The sequence below is a fragment of the Manis javanica genome, chromosome 4 (genome assembly GCF_040802235.1).
Source record: "Manis javanica isolate MJ-LG chromosome 4, MJ_LKY, whole genome shotgun sequence".
Classification (NCBI taxonomy): domain Eukaryota; kingdom Metazoa; phylum Chordata; class Mammalia; order Pholidota; family Manidae; genus Manis; species Manis javanica.
In genome coordinates, this window is record NC_133159.1 from 139,209,874 (window position 1) to 139,236,054 (window position 26,181).

The window sequence follows — 26,181 nt, forward strand, 5'->3', positions numbered from 1 at the left end:
CACGAGGCCCTCCCCCTCCGCCCTGCTATCACCCGCGCTGCCCGCCATTTTGTCTCCAGTGTCTCTTTTGCAGTCGACTACGTAGGAGGAGGTGACTTGGTTCTTAAACGTGAGGCAGGAACAGGGTCTATTGTCTGTGTTTGACTCCGTAGTTTGGTTTGAGGCCTTCCGGAGCATTCCCGGGGAAGTCGGCAGAAACTGTCGCGACCGTCCCCGCCCCTCCCTTCTGACCCCGGGACCGGGAGGGACCGAGCCCGCGTCACGCCCCTCTGCGCTCGCCGTTCCCTTCTCTGTCGTTGCGTCCGCGTCGCTCCCCGGGAATCAAACGGTGCCCCATAGATGGCCAGCTTTCCCCCGAGGGTCAACGAGAAAGAGATCGGTGAGGAATGGGATGGTGCTGGTGAGCGTGGGGGCTGAGGGAGGCAGGGACGCTCCGGCCGAGGCTCGGGAGGAAACGTCTCTTCAGTCCAAGGGGAGAAGGGTGAGCCGGGGCCCAGCCCTAGAGCGCCGAGGAAGGAAGCTGCCCGGGGGGTGGGTAAATGGGATCAACGTTGATGCAGCGCCTGGCGCGGAGGGAAGCGGAGTGCGGGTCTTAGGAGGGGAACCTGGGCGCCGAGTGGCGGGGGCCACGGTGACCGTGTGGCCGAGGCTGAGGGTGGACGCGCACGCCTCATCGAAGTCCGACCAGGGCCATTATCTTGGGATTCTCGTGGCTCAGCAGCTGGGACGTTGAGTGGACAGGAAAGTGCTGGGCAAGTCTCAGGGACTCTTAACCTTACAATGGGAAAAGTAAACTTGTGTGTTCTTTCTAAGCGGTAATGAAAGGGGAGGGGGTCCTCGTGTGTATCAACCACTCTTTAAGGAGAAATGCTACCGAAGAGGTGTCATCAGTCTGGAAAAAGCAGTGTTTTAAAAAATGGCGTAGCGTTAAGACAGGCAGCTGTTCAGGAGAGGAGACAATACCTTTTATACACCTAGGGGCAGGGAAGTGCAGAGTGTTTGTGTGGAGTGAGAGAAGAAAACGCTGTTATACGAAAGAGCAAACTCGAGAGAGGCTGTCCGAGAGAAGGGGTTTAGTGGCTTAGCCCTGCTACACTGAAGACGGGGCAAAAGAGGTTGAAGGTTGTGCGTCAAGATCTACCCAGTGGCTCAGATAAGAGCACCTTACATTGTTTAAAAACTGTCTGTTAAGGTAAAATAACTGGAACAACTTTTAGGGGAGTGGGAAGGAGAGCTGTGCTTTGATATGCTTAGTAAACATTGAACTTAGCAAGTCATCGTGTTATACACCTTTAATGTATACAATTTTTATTTAAAAAAACAGTTTTAGCATCCCCCCAAAAGAAAACCCAATACTGAATGAACTTAATGTGTTAAATAAAATTGGAGGTGGCCACAGAATAGAGCCTTTGCTTTTGTTGATACTCTCCAACTAAATGTGTGCCTTTACTCAATAAATGGAGGAGGTATTTCTAGAGAATGGGAGAAGCTGAAGTAGCCAAAATGTCCTGTATCCTGTATGTGGGTGAATTTTTAGATCTAGAGACAGGTATCTTAGAATTCTGTATTTGTGTTCTCTTAGGGGTAAAGTTAAATGGCAGGTTGGGAGAGGACTTTAACCCTGGCTTTAATAACCATTTTAAACATTCGGAGAAAAAAATCCATGTCCAGATTTTAATTTGACTAGAAAGTACATCCTGAAAGTACATAGAACTCAACAATTCTTATTCTCAGTCCAGTGATTGGTTTGATTTTATCAACTACACAATAGTACTACAGATGGGCAATAGGCTTTCATTTATCTTTTTACTTCATCTTGATGAACCTTTTAAAAAACTTTCCAGTCCTCTCTTCTAAGGAATAAATAGAGCTTTTTAGCACCCTGCATAAGGTAGAAGAACCATCTACTAAGAAGCGTATTAATTAAAAACTCTTTTTGCATATTTAGGTCTCAGTGTTATTTCCTGTTTCCTGGATATAGTACAAAGTTACTAAGTGCGAAATATATAAAAGAACCTTTCTAAGCAGAAAGCTTTTTTTAAACCCCAGTTTTGGAGTGGGGAAGGTGGGTTGTTTTTTTTGATTATCATTTGCATACAAGAGTCACTGATACTTCTGTGTAGATTTGTATCAATGAGACTTTTACCCTTTTTCTTGGGTATTATAAGCTGTTTGGTTTCTCAAGTACATATGGAAAGAGTAAAGGCAAGATGCCATGAATAGAAGTCTGTGTGACAGGGAGTTACTGCCCTCTTTCACAAGACACTACCACAGATCCTCCCTTTCTGATGGTTATGAAATTGCAGGGAGGAATGTGAAGGAGCTTATCTGGTTTGCTTGGTTTGGCCATGACTCAGATGGTGTGTTACTACTGTCCAGACATTAATAATGTAGTGTTGTATCTTTATGGCCAAGTTCCCATGGCAGGCAGCTTTTCCCTTATACAAGGTCATTAAATCATACATTTCTAAGATTACTAACACTAAACAGTTGCAGGTAATAAGGATTTAGCAAAGATTTTTTTCAAAGCACTGCATTACAAGCCTTGTACTAGTTTATAATATTGTATCTGTATGTAAATGAGTATTTAAATAATTTGATTAAAATGCAAAGATCATATGATATGCCTGTTAATATGCAAGGAACCCCAAGGTAATTATTAATAGGACACTTGGAAAGGTGTAGCATCTATATATTTGGAATTTTTTTGTTTTTTTTTAATGGTGGCCACATTTTTTGAATTTTATATTCAAGAGCAAATTAGCTTGTTTTGTGGTCTTTGTTGTTTGAACCAGTATTTTAGTAGGGGTGGAAAGCAGAACTCATTATGCCTTGTCTGCATAGAAAAGGGAAAAATTCCATGGAATCAAAAGAGTCGTAAGGTAATGTGGAGGCAGTCTCAAGTTCATTGTTGGTTATATGTGATACCCTGTATTTTCATTTTTGTTTTTAGTGAGATCACGTACTATAGGTGAACTTTTAGCTCCAGCATCTCCTTTTGACAAGAAATGTGGTCATGAAAATTGGACTGTTGCTTTTGCTCCAGATGGTTCATACTTTGCTTGGTCTCAAGGACATCGTACAGTAAAGCTTGTTCCGTGGTCCCAGTGCCTAAAGAACTTGTAAGATTCTTTACTTCTTTTGTAGTTTATGTCTGTTCGTAGAATGTTCTGTTTTCTCTGTATGGAGTAATAAAAAGATATTGATGTTAAGGTTTTTCCTTTGTAAACTTATAAATATTTTTTAATCATAAGCTAAATATTCATATTGGAAAATATGTTGGAAGAATTGTCTGGCCTTAGATATTACGGAATACATTCTCAGATACTTTTGTGTCTTTTAAGTTTTTCTGTGTGTTAAAAGTGTGTATATTGCGGTGTGCAGGGGCAGGTTGACCTTTGTTATGAGGCGCTTTTTGGATTTTACAACATTTTATTAGATAACAGTGGTGCATTGATAATGTAATTTTTCATCTACTTATAGACCCTCTGCTTTTATTTGAGTGTCAATATTTGTTGAAAAGTTTTAGTAAAATGTATTGAACACTAAATTTAATCTTTCCCTGCTCTTTTGAATGTAATCGACTTTCATGGTTGGATTCATTGAAGTCCTCATAATGTATTATGTTAGGTATAGAAAGTATGTTAAACTACTGATTATGTTCTGGTGTCAGCTTCACATATGTTGTTACTGGATTTTTATTGTTTTTATTTTTATTTTTGCTTGTTTATCCTTATATTAATTAAAAGAGCTCTAATATAGTGGTTTTGAGGAAAAATTTTAAACAAATAGATTATAAATCATTTTATTGTGAAACTTTTTCTCAGCCAGAGAATTTCTTTTGATCTGAATTTATTCTATCATGCCCTTCTGATCTGACTTTATTTTGTCATAGCTAAAAGGAACTTTTCCTCTTCCCATCTATAGGATTCTGTTGTTATTTTAACAAACATTTGTCATCGTTTAGTATCCATAGGAGTCCAGAGTAAATAGTACCTAGATTTCAATCTGACCCTTTTTCCATTCTAGTCTTCTGCATGGCACCAAGAATATCACCAATTCAAGCAGTTTGAGATTGTCAAGACAAAATAGTGATGGTGGTCAAAAAAATAAGCCTCGTGAACATATCATAGACTGTGGTGATATAGTCTGGAGTCTTGCTTTTGGATCTTCAGTTCCAGAAAAACAGAGTCGCTGTGTAAATATAGAATGGCATCGATTCAGATTTGGACAAGATCAGCTACTCCTTGCCACAGGGTTAAACAATGGGCGTATCAAAATATGGGATGTATATACAGGTATGGAGTCATAGTTTTAAAAGCAAACCTGTTTTATGATGCAGGGCATTGCTCATAGCACTAGAATATATGATTTGAGGATTTTAACTTACTGAAAAGCAAGAATCGGTGCTGTGAATATTTATAATTGGCCTGAATAGCATCTTCAGCTCATGGTTTTAATTCAGGAAAATAGAGTTCTTGCTGCTTAATCACTCTTCAGAGTGTGTTACAGCAGGAAGGGCATGTAAGGAGTGCTTGGTTGATTATCACCTATAAACTAGCAATTTAGTTTATGACTCAAATAGCAAGGTGTTCTCTTAAGTGCTTTTTCAAAGATTGTTATTGTGGAGGTTTTCAAGGCAAATCTGGTTTTCAGCAGTCACTATCTAACCTTTGGAAGGTTTTAGTGACATTTTACCTAAAGTTTAACTGGATAGGTTGAGAAGTTAAATTCTTTGGGCAATTAAAATAAAGTTATTCACCACCTAAAACAGCTTCTGGCTGATAGCATGCAGTATGAAATTTGAAGGACAGTTTGAAACGAGCAATATAGCAGCAAGTGATACTAACATTGAGTGAGGATAGAGTCAGTAAATTTGATTGGATTCTTGAAAAATACTTAACGTAAGCACATAGATCTTCATAGAATATAAAACGTACAATATTAGATGAATAAAGTACACTTTGCAGAAATTATGGTTGAAATTTTAGGTTATTGTGACATCTTTTGGGGAGTTTGACAGTCCATTAGTAATCTAGTAGGCCAAAGAAAAGAAAAAAGGGAAAAATTGTTTTTTTTTTTTAAATCATACTATATAATTAGAAAATGATGATTTGTTTTCTTGATATTAAATGAACTTGATCCAGGAATTTGTTTACATTACAGTAATTCCATTTTAACATTTCTAATAAATTTAGGCTTTACTATCCTGGAAATAGTACATTTTAAAATAGTGTAAATAGAGAATCTTTAAAGGTAATAATAAAAGTACTACCAATAAGTCATGTAATACTTGATAAACTAAGGAGATGCCTAAGTGGAGATGCCCAAGTATTCCTACTCATTTCTTTTTAATGGTGAGGAACTCTGTTTTTAAGAAATAGAAGCTGATAAAAATGATTAACATTGTCTTCTTTTCTCCCCTTCTATTGCATTTAGGAAAACTCCTCCTTAACTTGGTAGATCATACTGAAGTGGTTAGAGATTTAACTTTTGCTCCAGATGGGAGCTTGATCCTAGTGTCAGCCTCAAGAGACAAAACTCTGAGAGTGTGGGACCTGAAAGATGATGGTATGTCTTTTTTTCCAGGCTTTGAAAAAGAATGAGTTTCTTCATATAACTGCTGAGAGGTATCTGGGATCGTCTGGGACATTTGATTTTAAAAGTGGTATATGATTAAAGTTTCATTTTGTATGCTTAATCCTTTAGTCCCATTCCCTATATAGATCAAATGAAACCATAAAGGTGACCCAGAATAGGAGCCAGGGGTTAAACAGTCTGATATTATTCAGAAACTAATGACACAGATATATATAAACTATTTAAGGACAAAATCTGGATCAGTTTGGGGTTTTATATGAACTGGTCTGTGTTAATTTATCTCCTTTTATCTAGTGAGGGTAATTAACTTTTGTCATTTGCTTAGTGAAAATTTAAGTAGATCTTGAAGTAACAAACTATAATTTAGTACTCTAATAAAATTTAGATTAAAACGGTTTATACACCAAAATTTGTAAATGCTAATAAACATAACAGTAAGTTGGATACGTTAAGCAACAAATTATCTTATAAAAAGTAAAAGAATTTGCCCTTCAGTATAATTAAAGGTACATCAGTGTGTCAAGTACTCAGGTTTTTCTTTTTAATTGTGATGCTTAGAAAGTTTTGGAGAGTGTCCCTTGTTTGAGAGGACCAAGGTGAACATTACTTCCACCTTCTCAGCCTCTAATGAAAAAATTCATAGTTTTAACTAAAACTGTATATTTAAATAAAATCAGCTAGTACTCTAACAGCCTCAAGGTGGAGGTAGACAGGCCTGCTTAAGGGTAATGTAGCTTAAATGGAATGTAGCAGGGAATAAAACCCTCAGATTTTGAGACTTGTTACAGTTGGTGGGTAGTGACGATTGCCTGATAAAACAATACACTAATATATTAGCAAACCATGAGGTGCCTCAACTACATTTTAGCCATTCTCATTGTTCAGCTGCGACGGGGTGAAAAGATTCCAACAGTTAAAACAGTTTGATAATTAAAATTTTATTTTCTTTTACATATCAAGTGGTACCTTTCTCCACATGTTTTTAGTTGTGTGCATGTGTTTTAAGAATGTAGACTCAGTAAACTTTTAGCTCCAAAAGAGTAGGGAGCTTTTTCTTATTCACAAGCTGTGTGCTCAGTCCCTGGCATATAATAGGCATTAAGTATTTAAAAATTCTTAGACATAATTGTGTGCTTTGGAGTGGAATGTAGGTTATCAAAAAGGAAAAAGGATAAAAAAGCATTTTGAAGATGTTCATAAAGTCTCAGCCTTGTGGTCCAGATCCTTCATTTGTAGAATAAGGGGATTAGACTAAAAGAATCCTGTCTTCTGTAGATGAAGGGTTAGTGAACTTTATCTTAAAGGGCCAAATGGTAAATATTTCAGGCTTGTGGACCAGCCTATCTCTGCCATAGTTTCCCTCTTCTGCCATTGTAGCACAACATGAATAAATAAATGGGCATGATTATGTTCCAATAAAACTTTGGTTAAAAAATTAATCAACTGGCATATATTGCCAACCCCATTTTTTTTTTTAATTTTTTTGCGGTTTTATTATATTTGCATGCATGCCATAGACAATACACAGTGTTATTTTTGTGTGTAACAATTTTACAAAACTTGTAACATACCACCCTTATCTTTTTTTTTTTTGTAGTATTTATTTATTTATTTATTTATTTTTTGTTTTTTATATTTATTTCATATGAAACAAAAATCACATGAAAAATAAAAATCAGTACAGGTAGTGAAAGCCATGCAGGGAACCAATCTAGACCCCTCCCCAGACTTAACAGCTAATTTTTTTTTTTTTTTTTGAGAGGGCATCTCTCATATTTATTGATCAAATGGTTGTTAACAACAATAAAATTCAGTATAGGGGGGTCAACGCTCAATGTACAATCATTAATCCATCTCAAGCCTAATTCTCATCAGTCTCCAATCTTCTGAAGCATAATGAACAAGTTCTTACATGGTGAACGAATTCTTACATAGTGAATAAATTCTTACATGGTGAACAGTACAAGGGCATTCATCACAGAAACTTTCAGTTTTGATCATGCAGTATGACCTATAAACAATCAGGTCAAATATGAATATTCGTTTGATTTTTGTACTTGATTTATATGTTGATCCCACATTTCTCCTATTATTATTATTATTTTTATTTTTAATAAAATGCTGAAGTGGTAGGTAGATGCAAGATAAAGATAGAAAACATAGTTTAGTGCTGTAAGAAGGCAAATGTAGATGATCAGATGATCAGGTGTGTGCCTATGGACTAAGTATTAATCCAGGCTAGACAAGGGCAGCAAGACATCCACGGATGCAGAAGATTTCTCTCAACGCAGGGGGGGTGAGGTTCTGAGCCTCACCTCTGTTGATCCCCAAATTCTCACCTGATGGCCCCCCTGCGACTGTGCCTGTCTTAGGTTGTTCCTCCCTTGAGGAATCTTACCCGTCTCTGGCTAACCAGTCATCTTCCGGGGCCATACAGGGAAATGTAAAGTTGGTAAGTGAGAGAGAAGCCATATTGTTTGCAAAGGTTAGCTTTTTACTTCTTTGCAGATTTATGCGCCAACCCCATTTTTATTAGATCATTGCCACTATTGTAATTTGTGGTTCTATGATTCTGCCACTTTTGAAATGCCACTTATTTAATGTGGATTCTATTTGGTATTTATTTTTGTCAGGAAACATGATGAAAATATTGAGGGGCCACCAGAACTGGGTGTACAGCTGCGCATTCTCTCCTGACTCTTCTATGCTGTGTTCAGTGGGAGCCAGTAAAGCCGTATGTGTCAAAGTTCTTGTACATTCATTGTGAATTGAATTACAATAATGTGTGCATAATCATTTTAAATCTAAGTAACCTATTAAGTCTGTGCTCGGTGTCATGAATATCTTAAATGTTTTATTTCATGATGGGGGAGAATTTGCCTGAGAGAAATACAGTTATGGATTGTGAAGTGAGCAGTTGGATTGCATATAGTTAGAGATGATATTCATAAAATAAGGGGCATGTCAAATTAATTTTTTTCTAAGATCTAGGAAAAGTTTATGTGCTCTGTAAGATCTAGTCCAAATGTTAAGACATCCCTTGCTAATTATTTTCTTCTCTGTTGTTCTATTTTTTTTGTCCAGTTTGCTGTTTAAAAGTTTTGAGTCCCAGCTGGTCCTGGACATTTAGCTGAAGAGTAACTTAAAAATGTAATAAGAATAAAAATAGCACTCATATATGTCCTAGAGTGAATTATAGATGAAATTAATAGGGTCTGTCATACATAGCGTACCTGTAGTTAAGGTATAAAGTAACTCCTATGAGGAGCATGCTTATTGATGAACTCTAGTTGTCATAGCAGCTCTGAATTAATATAAAGAGATCTTACTAGCATCAGGTATTTATGAAAATGGTTAAGTCCAAATACATGTGATGATCACAGTACACTTTGAATTAATGGGGGTGGAGGCTGGTTAAAATGCATTTTACTTAGCCAAGAAGTATGTTAAAGTGATAGTTGCAAATGCTGGAAGTTTAGAAAAAAAGATACTTAGTTCTTTAAAATCGTAAGAACAACAAAGCTAGATGTTGACATTGCTATTTTAGGCTGTGTGTTTTCCATATGCTTCTTGCTTTCCCTGTCACAGGTGGTGGCAGCAATATTGGTGTGATTGAGGTTATGCTGGCACCACTCGCACACAGGCGCACAATGGTGTTAGCTGGGCAGAAAGAGTGGCATCTCTGGCTACCGGGCTGGGGGCGACCTTTACCGTAGGATGAAGTAACCTTGCATTCGGCTGCAAGGTGTACTGTACGTACACAGGTGCTGGTCGATGTCCACTTTCTGCTTTTCTTTCTTTCCTTTTTTCTTTTTAAAAATAATTTCCCCCACAGTGAAACCCACTGACTCCTCCGAGTAAATTGATCTCCAGTCTGATAGAATTGGGAGTCTGAAATGTGAAAGCAATTTAATGTAATGTAATTGGCTTTCAGATAGTTTGTCTGTGCTGTTTTTTGGAATTCTCTGAGATGCTAGAGATACCTTAAGTCTTTGATCCACTTTAAAATTTGTGTTTATTTTTCTTTGGAAATAATGTATATTGTATCTGTGCAGAAAAAAGTAGCAAAATGGATTGCTTTACTCCAAGAGGAGAGATTGTCTTTATTAGGATTGTTCTAAACCTCAAAGCTCACATTTAATATAACAGACTGAAGTAAACATTAGAATCCTATTTAGAGCTATTCTGCACAGTCTAACTAACTACTGATATTTAGAATCTAAAACGATATGAACTTGTACTAAAGTTACTTAAATGTTTTATACTTAAAATGACTAATGATTGTGGTCAGTTTGGAAAAAATAAGATTGGCAAATCTTGATACACAGAATGTTAATTGTGTTATTTTCATAAATTAGCATTTTCATTTATGAAAATTAGTATTTTCATAGCATAGCATTTTCATCCTTGTTGTTTGCCAAAGAAATTTCATTTGGCTGTGAAAATTCTCTTTGCTTGCAGTATCTGTTTCTCTTCCTAGGCTCACGTTGGTGACCCAAGCCTATTGTAAACAAGTGATTATCTCAAAGGGAGATGCCAATGGAGTAACAATTTGTTAACCTTACGTTTTCTGTCTGTATATTTTTTAAAAATTTGGTAGTTTCTGGAAAAACAAAAGAAGGGGGTTTGTAGTACTTTAACCCTATTTATTTCTGTATATTTTAGTTAATTAGTTTTTGGAATAAATGGATTTCAGTATAACTTTGTGATTAAATTGCATTGCCTTTTTTATGTTTAGGCTTATTTTTTTAATTAACATTTAACAGAAACACTTGAAATAGAATTTGCATGTTTATTTAATTAACTTAAAGACTGATTTTTTAAATCTATGACACTGAGCATATTTTTAAATTATTCATAATTTATAATGTTTAATTTAATATCTTAATTAAATTTAGCCATTTTAGTTTAAGATGTGCCATTTTTGTCCTCTGTGTGTCTGAATGGAGCTGTAACATTTGTTTTTTTATTGCAGGTCTTCCTGTGGAATATGGATAAATACACCATGATACGGAAACTTGAAGGACACCACCATGATGTGGTAGCTTGTGACTTTTCTCCTGATGGAGCATTGCTGGCTACTGCATCTTATGATACTCGAGTGTATATCTGGGATCCACACACTGGAGACATTCTGATGGAATTTGGGTGGGCACAGCACAAATTGTTTTTGTCTGTAACTCATCTTTTCCTATCAGTATAGCTTTTAAGAGGTCACATGAATGATTGGAATCACATTTGAAACCTAAAATTACATTCTCTCATAATTTAAAAGTTTTGGTATTATTTAAGCCCTTGTTGCTCTTGATACAGATCTTGTTATTTAACAATACATGACTGTGGAGGTGGTAGTTATAGAGTTCCGTGTTGAGGAAAAATAGTTAAAACTAAAGTTGGACTTAATCTTAGTGTCTTAACACATTGTAAAAAGGAGATTAGTAATTCTTTGAAGTCCCTTTCTTGTAATTCAACTCTATTCAGTCTTCTCAGTTGTGTTCATTAAGGCCCCTTTAATTTAAGCATTATTCTAAGATAGATTACTTTGTACCTGGGTAGTTTTGTTTCCTGAAGTGGCTCTCATTTCACTGAAAACATGTATTTGACCCCAGGCACCTGTTTCCTCCACCCACTCCAATATTTGCTGGAGGAGCAAATGACCGATGGGTGCGATCTGTATCTTTTAGTCATGATGGACTGCATATTGCAAGCCTTGCAGATGATAAGTAAGTGTGTAAATTATAACTTGACATGTTTACTATTCTCTTTTAAAAGATTTCCTTTCATCCTTCTACTTAATGAAAGCATTCTTCAGGCTAAAAAAATAAAGCCCTACCTGCAGTTTCAGTTTTAATGTTTTTTCTCTAGACAAGACCTTGGGAAATGGTATATCTTAAAGAATACCAGCCTCAGTAGTATCCATGTAAACAAAAGATAATGTATGCCTTTCCTGTGTTCCTTGTTTGTTAACTTGTTTAGGCAGGCTGGGGAAATTTTTAATTACTTCTACAGTGGCTCATAGATTTTTTTTTTTCAGTAATATAAAGGTTTGAAGCAGAAGGCCTTTTTCAAAATGAAATAAATGGTAAAATGGGAGTACATTGTATCCACTGCAATTGAAACTAAAAAATAAAATGTCACATGAGTGAGATTTGCTGCTTATTAACAAGAAGCAGAAGCTAGATGTAGCCTTTCCATTTTATGCTTTTATCATACAGTGTCCATGGATAAAGCATTAAGCAAATTGGTCACATCAGTTCTGAAAGTGACTCATTGTCTTCTTTCCAGAATGTTAGCAAACGTACAAGGGAGAGTTCTTATTTATTTACCAGTAGTGGTTGTTTTCCTGTTTGCTCAGATAGATTCTGAATATCAGTTGTCTGCTGTTTCTAGACATACCCTACCTAGGTGAAAAAGCTTTATAAATGTCTTGATAAGAGAGTAAAACAGATCAGATACTGATTGTGTTTTAAGTGTAAGAAAGAAAGCTTCTGGTTGTGAGCATTATAGATCTGAGCACTGGGAAGGGAAGGCAGCCCTTCATTATAATCTCAGTTTGAGTTGATCCAAATTATCTGTGGGTGTTGATGATAAAATGTTCTATAAAGCACGCTAGAGTAATTGCTTGCAGCAGTGATCCGTGCATGTGGGTGTGTGTGTTTTTGTGACCCAGATCTGAGTGGCATTTCTTTATGAATTTTTAAAGTTGCTTTTACCTTAAATATCCTACTAGATACTCACTGGACAGTTGATTTCCTTTCTAGAATGGTGAGGTTCTGGAGAATTGATGAAGATTATCCAGTGCAAGTTGCACCTTTGAGCAATGGTCTTTGCTGTGCCTTTTCTACTGATGGCAGTGTTTTAGCTGCAGGGTAAGTTGATTTTTTTCTACTTTCTTCAAGAGGCAATTTAAGGTAGCTTTATTCAGAGTAACCAGTATTTTATTGTCTGTAGATCTTCCTTCCATAAGGGTTCCTTGTAGTACTATTATTGTATGACATATAATATCATATAGTGTTATAATATTATATGCTATCATATATAATAGGATTATAAAGGAGATAATTGGTTAGGTTTCCTTAATTAAGTCTTAATGTATATTTGTGACTCTAATACCTAGCCTTAAATTGAGCTGCAGGATGTTGGAATACATGTAATTGGGTGACTGAGCTTGTGATTTTTTTGTTTCTGTTTAGGACACATGATGGAAGCGTGTATTTTTGGGCAACTCCAAGGCAAGTCCCCAGCCTTCAACATTTATGTCGCATGTCAATCCGGAGAGTGATGTCCACTCAAGAAGTCCATGGGCTGCCAATTCCTTCCAAAGTTTTGGAGTTTCTCTCCTATCATATTTAGAAGACTAGTCTTCTTCCCCAGTAGTAGGGACTGACAGGACATACTTTTCACAAACCTCAAGCTTTACTGACTTCATATAACTGTTTTTCAAGGTTTATAAAATGTATTTAATTGGATACTTTCTTGTACTGCATTTTGATCAGTTCAGCTTTTAAAATATTATTTATAGACTATAGGAGATATCCTGAACATATCAATTGTAAATTTTTTTCTAAAATGTAACTGTGAAGACATATACATACATGTATATATTTAGATATGAGCTGCTATATGTTGAATGGACCCTTCTTTTGCTTTTCTAACTTTTAGTTCCAACATGTATATATTGCTTCAATAGAGCCACATATGTATCTTTGCTGTAAAATGCAAGAAAGTATCTAAATGAAAGAAATTTTTTAATTTCTTGGACACTGAGTTAGATGGTAAGTACTGACCTAAGAATGCTGAATTGCCCCATATAAAATGCGTATTTGGTTGGAGGGGGTTCATTAGACAACTGACCTGCAAGAAAACACAGTTTTTGTGTAGGGAAAAGATCGTTTTCTATAGGAATGGCATCTGAGGGGTAGAGTTTGAGTGTAACATTATTAAATAGAAAAGAGAGCCAGGATAATATACCTAGAAAAGGAGTTTCTCCCCCCAGCCCACAACTACTGCTATGGACCTTAACTTTGAATAGAGCTTGCTACTTTAATCTCAGTGGTATAAGGTATTACAAATTTAGTCAATTGGAAAAATCCATCTACCGTATTATTACTGAATATTTTGTTTGTGCTAAGGACAGTTATTTTAAGGCCATGCTTTTTGCTTGTTACTTTTGTTTTTTTATACATAACAGATGTTTCTGCAGTGGATAATATTGGTGACTTGCCAAAGAGAAGCAATACAGTATATCTGTTTTTGCCTTCTGTTAATCTTACCTGCAGATACTAAGAATGTGTGTTATGTAAATTGCTTAATTATATTTTTGTTGAGATTTTTAATTAAAGAGTTGTAAAAAAACAAACCCACTCTTGCAGATGTTTCTTAAATATGTTGGAAGGTTTAATGCTTTCTGTAAGCAAATTAAGTAAGGGTAATAAATAGCACAAGTATAGCACACTACTTCAGAGTTAATGCTTTATGAGTTCAACAACTTTACAGTGGTTCTGGGAGAACTGTTACTGCTTACCTTAAAAGTATAGAAAAGCTCTAGAAAAAAAGGAAAATAATGAGAAGAAAAAGATTTAGGGGCTTTTACCTGCTTATGATAAACCTATCTGGGTACAGTAGCCGTAAGAAAAATCTAGTGGTGTGGGCCCTTTGGAGAGGCAAAATAAGCAAAACTTTATTAGTCGTGTGTGCTCTTGAAGACTTGTTTCCACTAAGGAGTTATTTGGCAGTTCTCATAGTTGACTGTTCAAGAGTTTAGGTTATAAATTTGAAAGCCAGTGGAAAATCTGCCTAAGTTGCTTCTAGGGAGTCACTTGTATTTTACAAAAAGAAGCATAGAAGCATCTTATCTTCAAACCTGGTGTGATTTTTTTTTTTGCAGTTTACTTTATAATATATCTGCTTTATAATTTTAAAATAGTAAAATACCATTACTGTACACACCATTAAATTATTTACTCTTCAATATATCTGATCAAGTAAAAAAAGCATTTTTGGAAGATAACATTCTCTGAGGCCAGATTTGCTTGCTACCTTTCCCATGAAAACTAGTATGAAGATGAAAGAAAGATCATAGAATTTGTAAAGTAGAAACACACTTAAAAATTTCCATTTGTTGAGAAGAAAATGGTAGCAATAACATTTTTGACTGACCAAAGGAAGGAAGGGAATGTGTGGTTGGCGACTGACAGTCAGATTCTAGCTCTGATTTTTAAAAGACTGGCTGCTCGCTCTCCTATTCTTTGCCACAGCGTATCATTTGGGGAACCGGCAAGATACTATTTATGTTCTAATTTGATTTCCTATTTTTGTTTCCTATGTGAACATAGAAAATGCCGCTCACACTCAGCAGCTAAGCTCTCCACAATTTCAAATGACTTAAAGTGATTGAAAATGACTTTAAGACCTGTAACTAGATCTTAGGTTGGCAAAAAAATTTTGATCCTTGAAATTCCCTGTCTGCTTATGAGTGAGGTGAAGTTGGATTCAACTGGTTTGCATTGTCCTCAGGGCAGCAAGACCAAGAAGGCTGGACTACACCTTAGCCTGCCTATGGGCTGAGCCAGTGGCTTGAAGGTGTAGAGGACTCGGCAGTCATCCATCCGGCACAGGGATAAGAAAAAGTATGTGAGGTAAAACCCTGTCTCAAAAGCCAGAAGCCATAGACTGAATCCAACCTTCAGGTTAATCCAAGTGAAGGTTTGTGGGTGACAAACATTTTATCCCAATTAATTCTGACCAGGTTGTGGCCTAAGAATACATTTTAACTATAGGATTATAGATTATAAAACAAAAAAATAGTATCTACAGTAAGAGTTAAAGTTCACTACTGTATGTCAGTTTCAAAGTCAGTTACCACAGCCATTCAGAATGTATTGGTTTTTTTTTTTTTCTTAAATCTTTGTCCTCAGAGGAAAAAGTTGTTGGTAGTAAACTACAACCTGGAGAAAGAGTCATCATAACCTTGACTTACATATATGGTAAGATGTTTAGGAGGAATGAAGATGAGTAGGCAATCTCAACCTGCCCATTGCTCTGTAAATCTTGTTTTTAACCAAAAGTAAAATACCTGGTCTTAATTGGGTATAAAGTGATCTATTTCTATTGTCGATTGCTGAACAGTTTGTGTAGTGGTGATTTGGCATTTACATATGCCTGTTATTTTAACAGCTGAGGATTCGGGAAAAAATGATTGAGGCTGGTGTTAAGGAAGGAAGAACAATTAATTCAATTTTGATTAAGTCCAGCATTATTTTCCCTATTTGAGACTACAACTATGACTATCCTTGCTTCTCCTTTACAGATGGTGAGAGAGTTCTAGGAATTTTCTCTGTCTAATACCAGAGAGAAATTGCTCTTTTGGTCTGAGAGTAAAGCCTAGACTTTGTCTAGGAAAACTTAAAATACAGTGAAAATGGTGATAGTTTTTGTTTTGTTGTAAATGAGACTGAAGCACAAATGACTCTTTAAAAATTGTTTTCCAAAAATAAAGTGTGAACCACAAAAGTCACTTATTGTAGGTCAGAAACAGGCTTGAAATGCCTTGAAGTGAAGACAGATGAAGTGGTGACTCCCAACAATTGGTTTGTGTGTATGTTTCCCAATTGTTCAGTTCTTAGGGGGGAAAAAAAGGTTAAATATTTAGAAATACCTGAGAAAGAGTGATAGATATATAAATAAGCCAAGATGAGGTTAATATAAAATGAAAACCATAAAGGCATATACATTTGCACTAAACCTAACTGGTTCTAAACTAATACAAAATGGGATGCTCATCCATTAAGTCGTGACTCAGTGTCCGTTTAATACTGTCATTCATCCTCGGTTGTTGAGGAAAAGCACGGGTGAAGCTTACTAGAGGACCAGCAGTGATGCCTCCTAAAGACTTCTAACATAGATGGAAGTTCTGCTAGAGTCCTCAGATAGGCATTTCTTTATGTTCCTGGAAGTTCTGCTAGAGTCCTCAGATAGGTATTTCTTTATGTTCCCAACTGTTTCCTTATCCCTAAGACCCCTAGGATGTTTTCACAAAAGTTACATAGGTTTCAAATCCTCTCTTGAAGGATACCAGCTGTGCTTAGAAGAGAACCAGCAAACATTCTATGGACCTTCTATGTGGAAGGGTCTGCAGTCTCCAAGACAAATGCTGTTCCCACCATCCCCTATTTGTGACATAAGCATGGTTCCCTGTTTTATGCAATCAAATGACATCCCGATTCTTGTAGATATTTGGGTTTAGGGCCCATTACATGTATGGCCTCTTTGGTGATCACAGGTAAGCTGCCCCAGCCCAGTGTGGTCTTGCCCCTTTTTCTTAATTTCCGTCAGTCTTCATTTCCACACCACTTTCTTGACCTTTCAAATATGCCCTGCTCCTTGTATATTGGTGCCTTATTTAAAAGGCAAGTGCCTCAGACCTGAGAGGGTCCAGCAGCCTTCTTCCATGGGTTCTGCCCTTGGCTGGCACTTGGGTCACATGACTGTTGGAGCCATGGCAAGATGAGCTATTGGCTCCCGGTCAGCCCACATGGAAGTATCCCTGGGTTGGGGAGTTTGGATGAGAGGCCCAGAGTGAGCCCATCCAGCTTGTGCTGCCTGGAGAAACAGCTCCCAGAGACAGTTACACTGCTCCAAACTGGCAAAGACCCAGCCTTCTAGGCTTGGCCCGTCTGGCCTGAGATCAGGAGAACATTCACTAGTAGGTTGGCCCAGTTTCTCACACCATGGCCTGCTGCCCAGAGGACTTTGCAGAAGTGCTGGCTGAGGAAAGATTTGGGTGATTGCTGCCGTGGTTGCTTAATAGCTTGTAACTTCTAGAGCTTTGATATAAAAATCGCTGTAATAATGCCACCCCTACATGAGTAGTGTTTAGCTTTCCTTTAGGATCTTTACAGTGTTGGGTAGGTGGTGGGCATTCAACATCTGTTACTACCATTTGTTGAGCACTAGCTGAGTTTCCATTGCTATTCCTGGTGCTTGCCAACAACTCAAGCCATATCCCCAGTTTATAACTGGAGGTTCAGAGAGATCCACCTTACTCCTCAAGATCATATAGCTAAGAAATAACATCCAGGATTTCAATTCCGGTTACTGTGTCTCCAGAGCCTGGTTACTCTCTCTAATGGCCACGGAACAGTGTCACACACATCATGTAAGCTGGAACAGGAAGAGGCAAAACAGCCCCTGGAGGTGAGAAAGTCAGCTGAGCTCAAGCCCCTGTCTTTACAGATTGACACCAGGCCAGGTTACAAACTGCCAAATCCAGAAAAAACCTGAGCCCCTGTACCAGCTGTGCAGACAAGGTTAGACTCACTTGTCTGGATGTGACCTGGGTGGCTCTGTGCCCAGTAAAGAATGACCCAAGTCAGCTGAGACAGATGCCAATCAGAGGAGGAGGGGCCCTTGTCAGGAATGAAGGATCAGATCGTTCTCACTATAGTCATGGATTAGAAAGTCACTATTTGATTCCTTCACATTTGAACATTTCTGAAACTAGCATGTATTTTAGAATTGGGACTCTTCAGATGTTTTTCTTTCTGAAGTGGCACAAACTCCCAGTACAGGTTATAATCACTGGCCTCTAGGCTTTGATGAAATCCAAAGTCAGTGAAATTTATATACAATAAAAAGGTTGGCAGGATGTTGTAGATAATGTCAGGAGTACAAGATACCAGAAAGAAGTGGTAAATGAAGTGTGAGGTAAGATGAGACAAGTGAAGAGATATAATGTCCTTGAGCCCTTCCTGAAAAATGGCTTAACAATGAAATCCAGAAAATAAAAATCTGTTAAAATTAAAGCATAGCTAACATCTGTAAACACTGTTTAAGTGTTTTCACCTGTATAATTTAGTCCTCACAACTACCCTATGAAGCAGATACCGTTATCCCTACTTCAAGGCTGAGGAAACTGAAGCACAGAGGGTAAACCTTGCCAAAGAACTGCCTGATAGTTCATGGTAGAGCCAGGATTCAAACCCCGGTTTTCTGACTCCAGGCCCTGCAATAGTGAAATACCCAATGTGCAATTGAGCACAAAGTTCAACTTGGAGTTTCCTAGCAGAGCAAAAGAGAATCTAAAATTAAATACATGCTCAATAAATATAAATCTCCACATACATTTTTAAAGTGACATCTTCATGACTATTGTTTTTAAAGATAAATGCTCATGATTTTTTAAAGCCATATGGAAAAGTACAAAGATAACAGGAAAACTATATATTATTTCTTTTCCCAGAGAGATCTCATCCCTGGTATCTCATTTTGCAAGGGGAGAGAGATGATGAGAAAGAGAGAAAGAGAGATCTGGAACTTTTCTGTGGAAAGTGGGTCACTTCGGTCTGTTTTCTAGGCACTATATAAATACTGAGAGGCCTTGGACACAATCTCAGATGAGGCCAAGGCAGAGTCTGGTTATACATCTATAAGACTATTAGCTTCAGAGTCAAGAAATACTTGGTCTATAATTTTTGCTCTACTTCCAAGCTTAGGCAAGTCTCTGAACCTTGTCTTCCTCACCTGTGAATTTAGACATCATCATAGTACCTAAGGCCCAGGGTTAACCATCAAGATTAAATGAGATCAAGCCTCTTAGCATAGTGTCTAGCTTAAGGTAGGGAGCTGTTATAGTATTCCTAAAAGAGCAGATCTCCACAGCAACAGGGGCCTTGGTGTTCATGATTATCCCCTTACCTCATACAAATTTGAAGCAAATGAGAGAAATTTTTTTTAGTGTTGTTTAGCTGTTGTTTTTTTTTCTCCCTGAAATAAATGCCAAAGTTCTTAAAAACAGCCACACCCCACTCTGGGCCTCATGTGAGCAGTCAGATGATCAGGGAGGGATGAGGGGAGAAGAGAGAACTGGATGGAAACCAAAGTTGGCTTCCTGCCCTCAAGACGCAAGCCCTGGGCTCCTGGTGGAGCCTCTTTCCACCGGAGGGGAAGGCAGAGAGCCTGGCAGGAGGTGGGGTGGGAATACAGCCCAGGGCAGGTGGGGGTTTCTGCTGGAAGCAGTACCAGCTGCAAGTTCTTGAGGTTGCACTAGGGTTCTAGAACCATCCCACCCCAAGTTCACAGTGAGTGAGCTCCATGGCACTCACCGGAGAATGCATAATTTAAGGCCAGTGTTGACCATGAGAGTTAATTGTGAATTTCTGAAACACACTTGCCAGGCCCCTTACCTGGAGAGGGGAGTCTAAACTACAACCCAGGCCACACAGAAGTATGTTTTCCAATTGAAAATCTCTGGCCTGGTTCAAACCCCCTAATTTCACTGAAGTCAATCAACTTGATCAAGGCAAAGTGAAATTAGTAGCGGGGCCCCGACTGAAAAACTGGGATGCTGTTTTCTTTCACTTGTATTGTTGGAGCCACTGCCCCAGGAATACCCCCCAGCAAATGGGGCCTTTGATCGGAAGGGGCAATGAGGGAGGGCACCAGAGAGGACATTGGGCAACTCCATGTGGGGTGGTACCAGTGTCCTTCCATGGTCTCCCTTCCTGGCTGCCTCTTCCAAAGCACATGGTATAGCCCTCTTCTGCAGCTCACACCTTTCCAGACTCATTCCTGAGAGCAGTGGTGCCTGCCCTGGTGCAGAGCAAGGCCTCAAGAGAAGGGGCAGCTGCCTTGCAAGGGCTGAAGGAGGGAAGGGAGATATCAAGGGGTCAGAAAAGCATTGGCAGTATTTGTATACATGGCTGAGCCCCAGACCTTGAGGGCAGGCAGGACCAGTAGCCTGTTATCTCTCATTCCAATTGGTATGATTCAGAAAAACTGAGTTCACCCTTGTCATGGAAGGGAGGCGTTAGATGCAATGCTAAGTTTGGAGGGTGGGTCGGCATCTGCCAGGTTGGGTGAGGGGGCAGGAGAGGTAAAGAACTGTGGAGCCACTTCTTGGCATTTTAGGGAGCTCAAGCAGGCACAGGGTTAGTTTTGCCCTTCAGTCGTGTGACAGCTGAGAAAAAATGTACCAGAGAGGGCAAGGGAAGAGGCAGGCACAATGAAGAGGACACAATGATGTCATTAATATTTTGTCCATAATGCTCCCTCATATGAGTTATCATTTATAATCACCACAAGGTATTTCAGAATGTTGTAGTTTATTCAGTAATAGTAATAATAGCTAATAGTTCTCCTCATTTTATCTTCACATATTCTACCTTCTTTATTTTTTAATATCATGAGACTGGTCCTGCTCTAATCATCACCCTCATTTTATAGAAGAGGAAATGGAGGCACAGAGAGGAGAGACAACTTTTCAGGCTGTATAGCTAGTCAGTGGCAGATCTAGGACGTGAATGAGGCAGGCTGGCTCTTGGAGCTGCACCTTTAACCACTACAGTGCATTCATCAGCCCTGTAGGTTTTAATTTATGGATGGCGTACTATGAGCCACTGCCTAGGCTTGACTTTGCATGTAGGAAAACGTTGTATCAAAGGAGCTTTCAGTTTAATGAAAATTTCCCTCTGGTTAGACATTTAAGGAGGAACAAAGGTTTTATAATCCCAAAGATGGACCAGCGGGTCCAAAGTTACTCTCTGTAGCTCTTGTGCTGTCCCAGGATTGCTTTCCAAAAGTGTGGAGTCCACTTAAACTGCAAACAGCAGTATGTGTGTGGGCATAACAATCTCACCACAACGGCACCAGCATTGGATATTATCTTGTCACTGAAAGGGTTGGTACCGAGTTGGTTCAACAGGGAGCTTCTTCCTCCTTGGAGTTCACATCCCCAACCCAGTCCATGAGTGAAGGGAAAAATTTGCTGATGGTGGATGCAATATTAGGTTATGGAGAGGACAGAGGGTTCAGGCAGGCCTGTGAAGTGAGTCAGAGTCACGGGGTTTTAGTGTTTAGACTGGGAAGGTTACCATCTTTCATTTGACTAATATAAAAATCTTTCCTCAAGGCAATGGGATTATAAGAACAAGAGGTACAGGCAGACAACATAGAACCTGGAGTAAAAAAGTGTAAGAGAAGGCATCCAGATTGGTAAAGAAGAAGTCAAACTGTCACTATTAGCAAATGACATGATATTGTACATAAAAAACCTTAAAGACTCCACTCCAAAACTACTAGAACTAATATCTGAATTCAGCAAAGTTTCAGGATGAAAAATTAAAATACACAGAAATCTGTTGCTTTCCTATACACCAACAATGAACTAGCAGAAAGAGAAATCAGGAAAACAATTCCATTCACAATTACATCAAAAAGAATAAAATACCTAGGAATAAACCTAACCAAGGGAAAGACATATACCCTGAAAACTACAAGACACTCTTAAGAGAAATTAAAGAGACACTAACAAATGGAAATTCATCCCATTCTCTTTGGTAGGAAGATTTATTATTGTCAAAATGGCCACCCTGCCTAAAGCAATCTACAGATTCAATGCAATCCCTATCAAAATACCAATAGCATTCTTCAACGAACTGGAACAAATAGTTTTAAAATTCATATGGAACCACAAAAGACCCCGAATAGCCAAAGCAATCCTGAGAAGGAAGAATAAAGTGGCGGGGGGGGGATCTCGCTTCCCAACTTCAAGCTCTACTACAAAGCCACAGTAATCAAGACAATTTGGTACTGGTACAAGAACAGAGCCACAGACCTGTGGAACAGAATAGAGAGTCCAGATATTAACCCAAACATATATGGTCAATTAATATACGATAAAGGAGCCATGTATAATATACAATGGGGAAATGACAGCCTCTTCAACAGCTGGTGTTGGCAAAACTGGACAGCTACATGCAAGAGAATGAAACTGGATCATTGTCTAACCCCACACACAAAAGTAAATTCAAAATGGATCAAAGACCTGAATGTAAGTTATGAAACCATAAAACTCTTAGAAAGAAACATGGGCAAAAATTTCTTGGACATAAAACATAAGCAACTTCTTCATGAACATATGTCCTCGGGCAAGGTAAACAAAAGCAGAAATGAACAAGTGGGACTATATCAAGCTGAAAAGCTTCTGTACAGCAAAGGACACCACCAATAGAACAAAAAGGCATCTTACAGTAGGGGAGAATATATTTATAAATGACATATCTGATAAAGGGTTGACATCCAAAATATATAAAAAGCTCATGCACCACAACAAACATAAAGCAAATTACCCAATTAAAAAATGGACACAGGATCTGAACAGATACTTCTCCAAACAAGAAATTCATATGGCCAACAGACACATGAAAAGATGCTCCACATCAGTAGTTATCAGAGAAATGCAAATTAAAACCACAATGACATATCACCTCACACCAGTAAGGATCACCACCATCCAAAAGACAACAACAAATGTTGGCGAGGTTGTGGACAAAGGGGAACCCTCCTACACTGCTGGTGGGAATGTAAATTAGTTCAACCATTGTGGAAAGCAGTATGGAGGTTCCTCAAAAACTCAAAATAGAAATACCATTTGACCCAGGAATTCCACTCCTAGGAATTTACCCTAAGAATGCAGCAGTCCAGTTTGAAAAAGACATATGCACCCCTATGTTTATTGCAGCACTATTTATAATAGCCAAGAAATGGAAGCAACCCAAGTGTCCATCAGTAGATGAATGGATAAAGAAGATGTGGTACATATACACAATGGAATATTATTCAGCCACAGAACAAAACAAATCCTACCATTTGCCACAACATGGATGAAGCTAGAGGGTATTCTGCTCAGTGAAATAAGCCAGGCAGAGAAAGACAAGTACCAAATGATTTCACTCATATGTGGAGTATAAGAACAAAGAAACAACTGAAGGAACAAAACAGCAGCAGAATCACAGAACCCACGAATGCACTAACAGTTACCAAAGGGAAAGGGACTGGGGAGGATGGGAGGGATAAGGGTGGGGAAAAAGAAAGGGGGTATTACAATTAGCATGTATAATGTGTGTAGGGGCATAGGGAGGGCTGTGCAAAACAGAGAAGACAAGTAGTGATTCTACAACATCTTACTACGCTGATGGACAGTGACTGTAATAGGGTTTGAGGGGGACTTGGTTAAGGGGGGACCCTAGTAAACATAATGTTCTTCATGTAATTGTAGATTAATGATAACAACAACAAAAGAATCACTAGAAAAAAAAAGAATGCAGCAGTCCAGTTGAAAAAGACATATGCACCCCTATGTTTATCGCAGCACTATTTATAATAGCCAAGAAATGGAAGCAACACAAGTGTCCATCAGTAGATGAATGGATGAAGAAGATGTGGTACATATACACAATGGAATATTATTCAGCCATAGAAGAAAACAAATCCTACCATTTGCAACAATATGGATGAAGCTAGAGGGTATTATGCTCAGTGAAATAAGTCAGGCAGAGGAAGACAAGTATCTAATGATTTCACCCATCTGTGGAGTATAAGAATGAAGAAAAAAACTGAAGGAACAAAACAGCAGCAGACTCTCAGAACCCAAGAATGGACTAATAGTTACCAAAGGGAAGGGGACTGGGGTGGATGGGAGGGAAGGGAGGCATAAGGGGGAATAAGGGGCATTATGATTTGCAGACATAATGTAGGGGTTGGGGGCATGAGGAGGGCTGTACAACACAGAGAAAACAAGTAGTGATTCTATGACATCTTACCACCCTGATGGACAGTGACTGTAATGGGGTATTTGGGGGGGACTTGGTGATGGGGGTGTGTATGGTAAACATAATGTTCTTCATGTAATTGTAGATTAATGATACCAAAAAAATATATATATATATAAATTATTTCCCCCCCCCCAAAAAACGTGTAAGAGCAAAAGGCCCAGGCACCTCCAGTTCCTGGCTGGGAGCTAAGCATGCAGGCAGGCTCCATGGGACCCCACTGCTTGGCCAGCCCACACCACTCACCAGATGCCCCTGCGTGGTCCCCAGACTCTTCATTAAGACAATAAGCAGACACACTCCAAGCAGAGCTAGGCCAACTCTGAGACAGCCAGTGTGGTCTGATTTGCATTCAGAGACAAACTGTTTCTTTGTTACTGCCTTAAAAGGAGAGAAAAGAGGGTTTGTTTACCAAAGCCAGTGGGCAGAGCTGCTCAGCTGCAAAAGGGAGACTTCTGGAGTCTGGCTAAATGGCTGGTCCTCCTGGTTGGACAGTTGTTGGTTCTGATAGCCAGAGAACGATGGATGTGTTTGATGGCAAATAGGAAGGTTGAGGTGGTGGGAGGTCAGGGTGCCAGAGGACCTCATAGGCTGTGCACAAAGGCAGAAGCTTTACACCAGGTTGCCTCTTGGCTGAGGGGTGAGGGGCAGGCCAGGGTGCAGGGGAGCAGGTGGAGGGAGGGACAATTGGAGGCTGACATCTGGAATTGCTGTGTGTGGAGGCTTGATGTACCCTGCCCTGCACCTGTCAGCCCCCTGCAATCACAAGCTTTAAAGAGAGTAGCAGGAAGTTAGTCCCTGGAGATGTTTCCACAGTGCACCAAGGGTGTGTACCTGTAAAGGTAAAAACTGGGAAACTTCCTAATTGTCCATCTGAGAGGGCCAGGTCAATCACATGGTAGGATGCTGGGAGCCTTTATAAGGAGATAAAACTAAAGAAAATAGAGCAGGTTCTAGAATGGTATCCTCAATTATTTTGTTTGTTTAGTTGTTTATTTAGTTGTTAACAAAGCTTGGAAGGATATTTATTCCTAGCTATTGAGTGAGATGGGAGCTTGGGGAGAATTGGACTTTTCATTTGAATTCTATTTTGTACACCTTTGTATTGTTTGGACATTCTCCAGCAAACATTCAAGGAACTGTTTTTTAATGCTAGAGGCAAATTGACAACTTCAAATTGCGGAACAAGTCATCCCAGTAAAGGCACCATGTATCTGCTTTCCCATTTCTGCTGCCCACATTCTCTTAAGGGGGCCATGTGAGGGGACCTGGGAGTTAACCCCCTTTGCCACCCTGCAGTGTTTCCTGGCACATCGTTTAACCCTTCTGAGCCCCAGCATGTCCACCTATAATGCAGGCGGAGCCATCTCTGCTGCTCAGCAGCCACTGAGAGGCAGGGTGGGGGTAGAGAGGCAATGGACAAGATGACACCGTGTTAGCAAAACAGCCTGATAAATGCCCTATAGCAGCCCAAGTCTATAGCCATGGGCAACATTGGTTCAGCGTCAGCCCCAGCCTCAAGGTGCGGGTGGGAGAGAAAAGAGGATGTAGAGAAGCCAAAGAGCTAGTTTCTTCTGGACTTAGCCCCTCCTCCAATGGCCTCTCCTGGAGCATAACATAAGGTCTTTGTGCCACTTGGGCCCACCACTTCCTCCCTGAGATTCCTTTTCATCCAGAGAGGCCCTTCCTTCCTGGGTGTCTGGAAACCAGAGGAGTGCCCCCTGTCCAGGCTGCTGCTAGGTTCATTGAGGTCCAGCAGCTCACACCTTTAGATCAGGTGACAAAAGTGTCCTTTTTATTGGCAAAGAGTGAAAATTTTGGAATGAAAAAGAAATGCAGTCTTTGGACAACCCAGAGCAGGGTCAGAAGCATAGAGAAGACTGGATGGGCCTGGGTAGGTGTGGGAGGCAGGTGGCCATTTCAGACTGGGACACAAACACAGGCTCCAAGCCCACAGTGAGCAGGATGATGG

General features: G+C 39.1%; 1 protein-coding gene across 1 annotated transcript; it reads left to right on the forward strand.

The window, feature by feature from the left end:
* Positions 1–81: 81 nt before the first annotated feature.
* On the forward strand, positions 82–13,960 carry WSB1 (WD repeat and SOCS box containing 1). Its single transcript, XM_037003975.2, has 9 exons — positions 82–379; positions 2,954–3,122; positions 4,030–4,298; positions 5,440–5,571; positions 8,235–8,335; positions 10,577–10,749; positions 11,211–11,324; positions 12,363–12,470; positions 12,795–13,960. Exons 1-9 carry the CDS (start codon positions 340–342, stop codon positions 12,952–12,954), a joined length of 1,266 nt encoding a protein of 421 aa, XP_036859870.2. The 5' UTR covers positions 82–339; the 3' UTR covers positions 12,955–13,960.
* The last annotated feature ends 12,221 nt before the right edge of the window (positions 13,961–26,181 follow it).

Excerpts from the sequence above, each read along its gene's own strand:
- WSB1 (XM_037003975.2), top strand. The coding sequence starts at position 340 with ATGGCCAGCTTTCCCCCGAGGGTCAACGAGAAAGAGATCG. Across the intron at positions 5,572-8,234 it reads GTGGGACCTGAAAGATGATG|GAAACATGATGAAAATATTG; the intron begins GTATGTCTTTTT and ends TATTTTTGTCAG. Across the intron at positions 12,471-12,794 it reads GGCAGTGTTTTAGCTGCAGG|GACACATGATGGAAGCGTGT; the intron begins GTAAGTTGATTT and ends GTTTCTGTTTAG.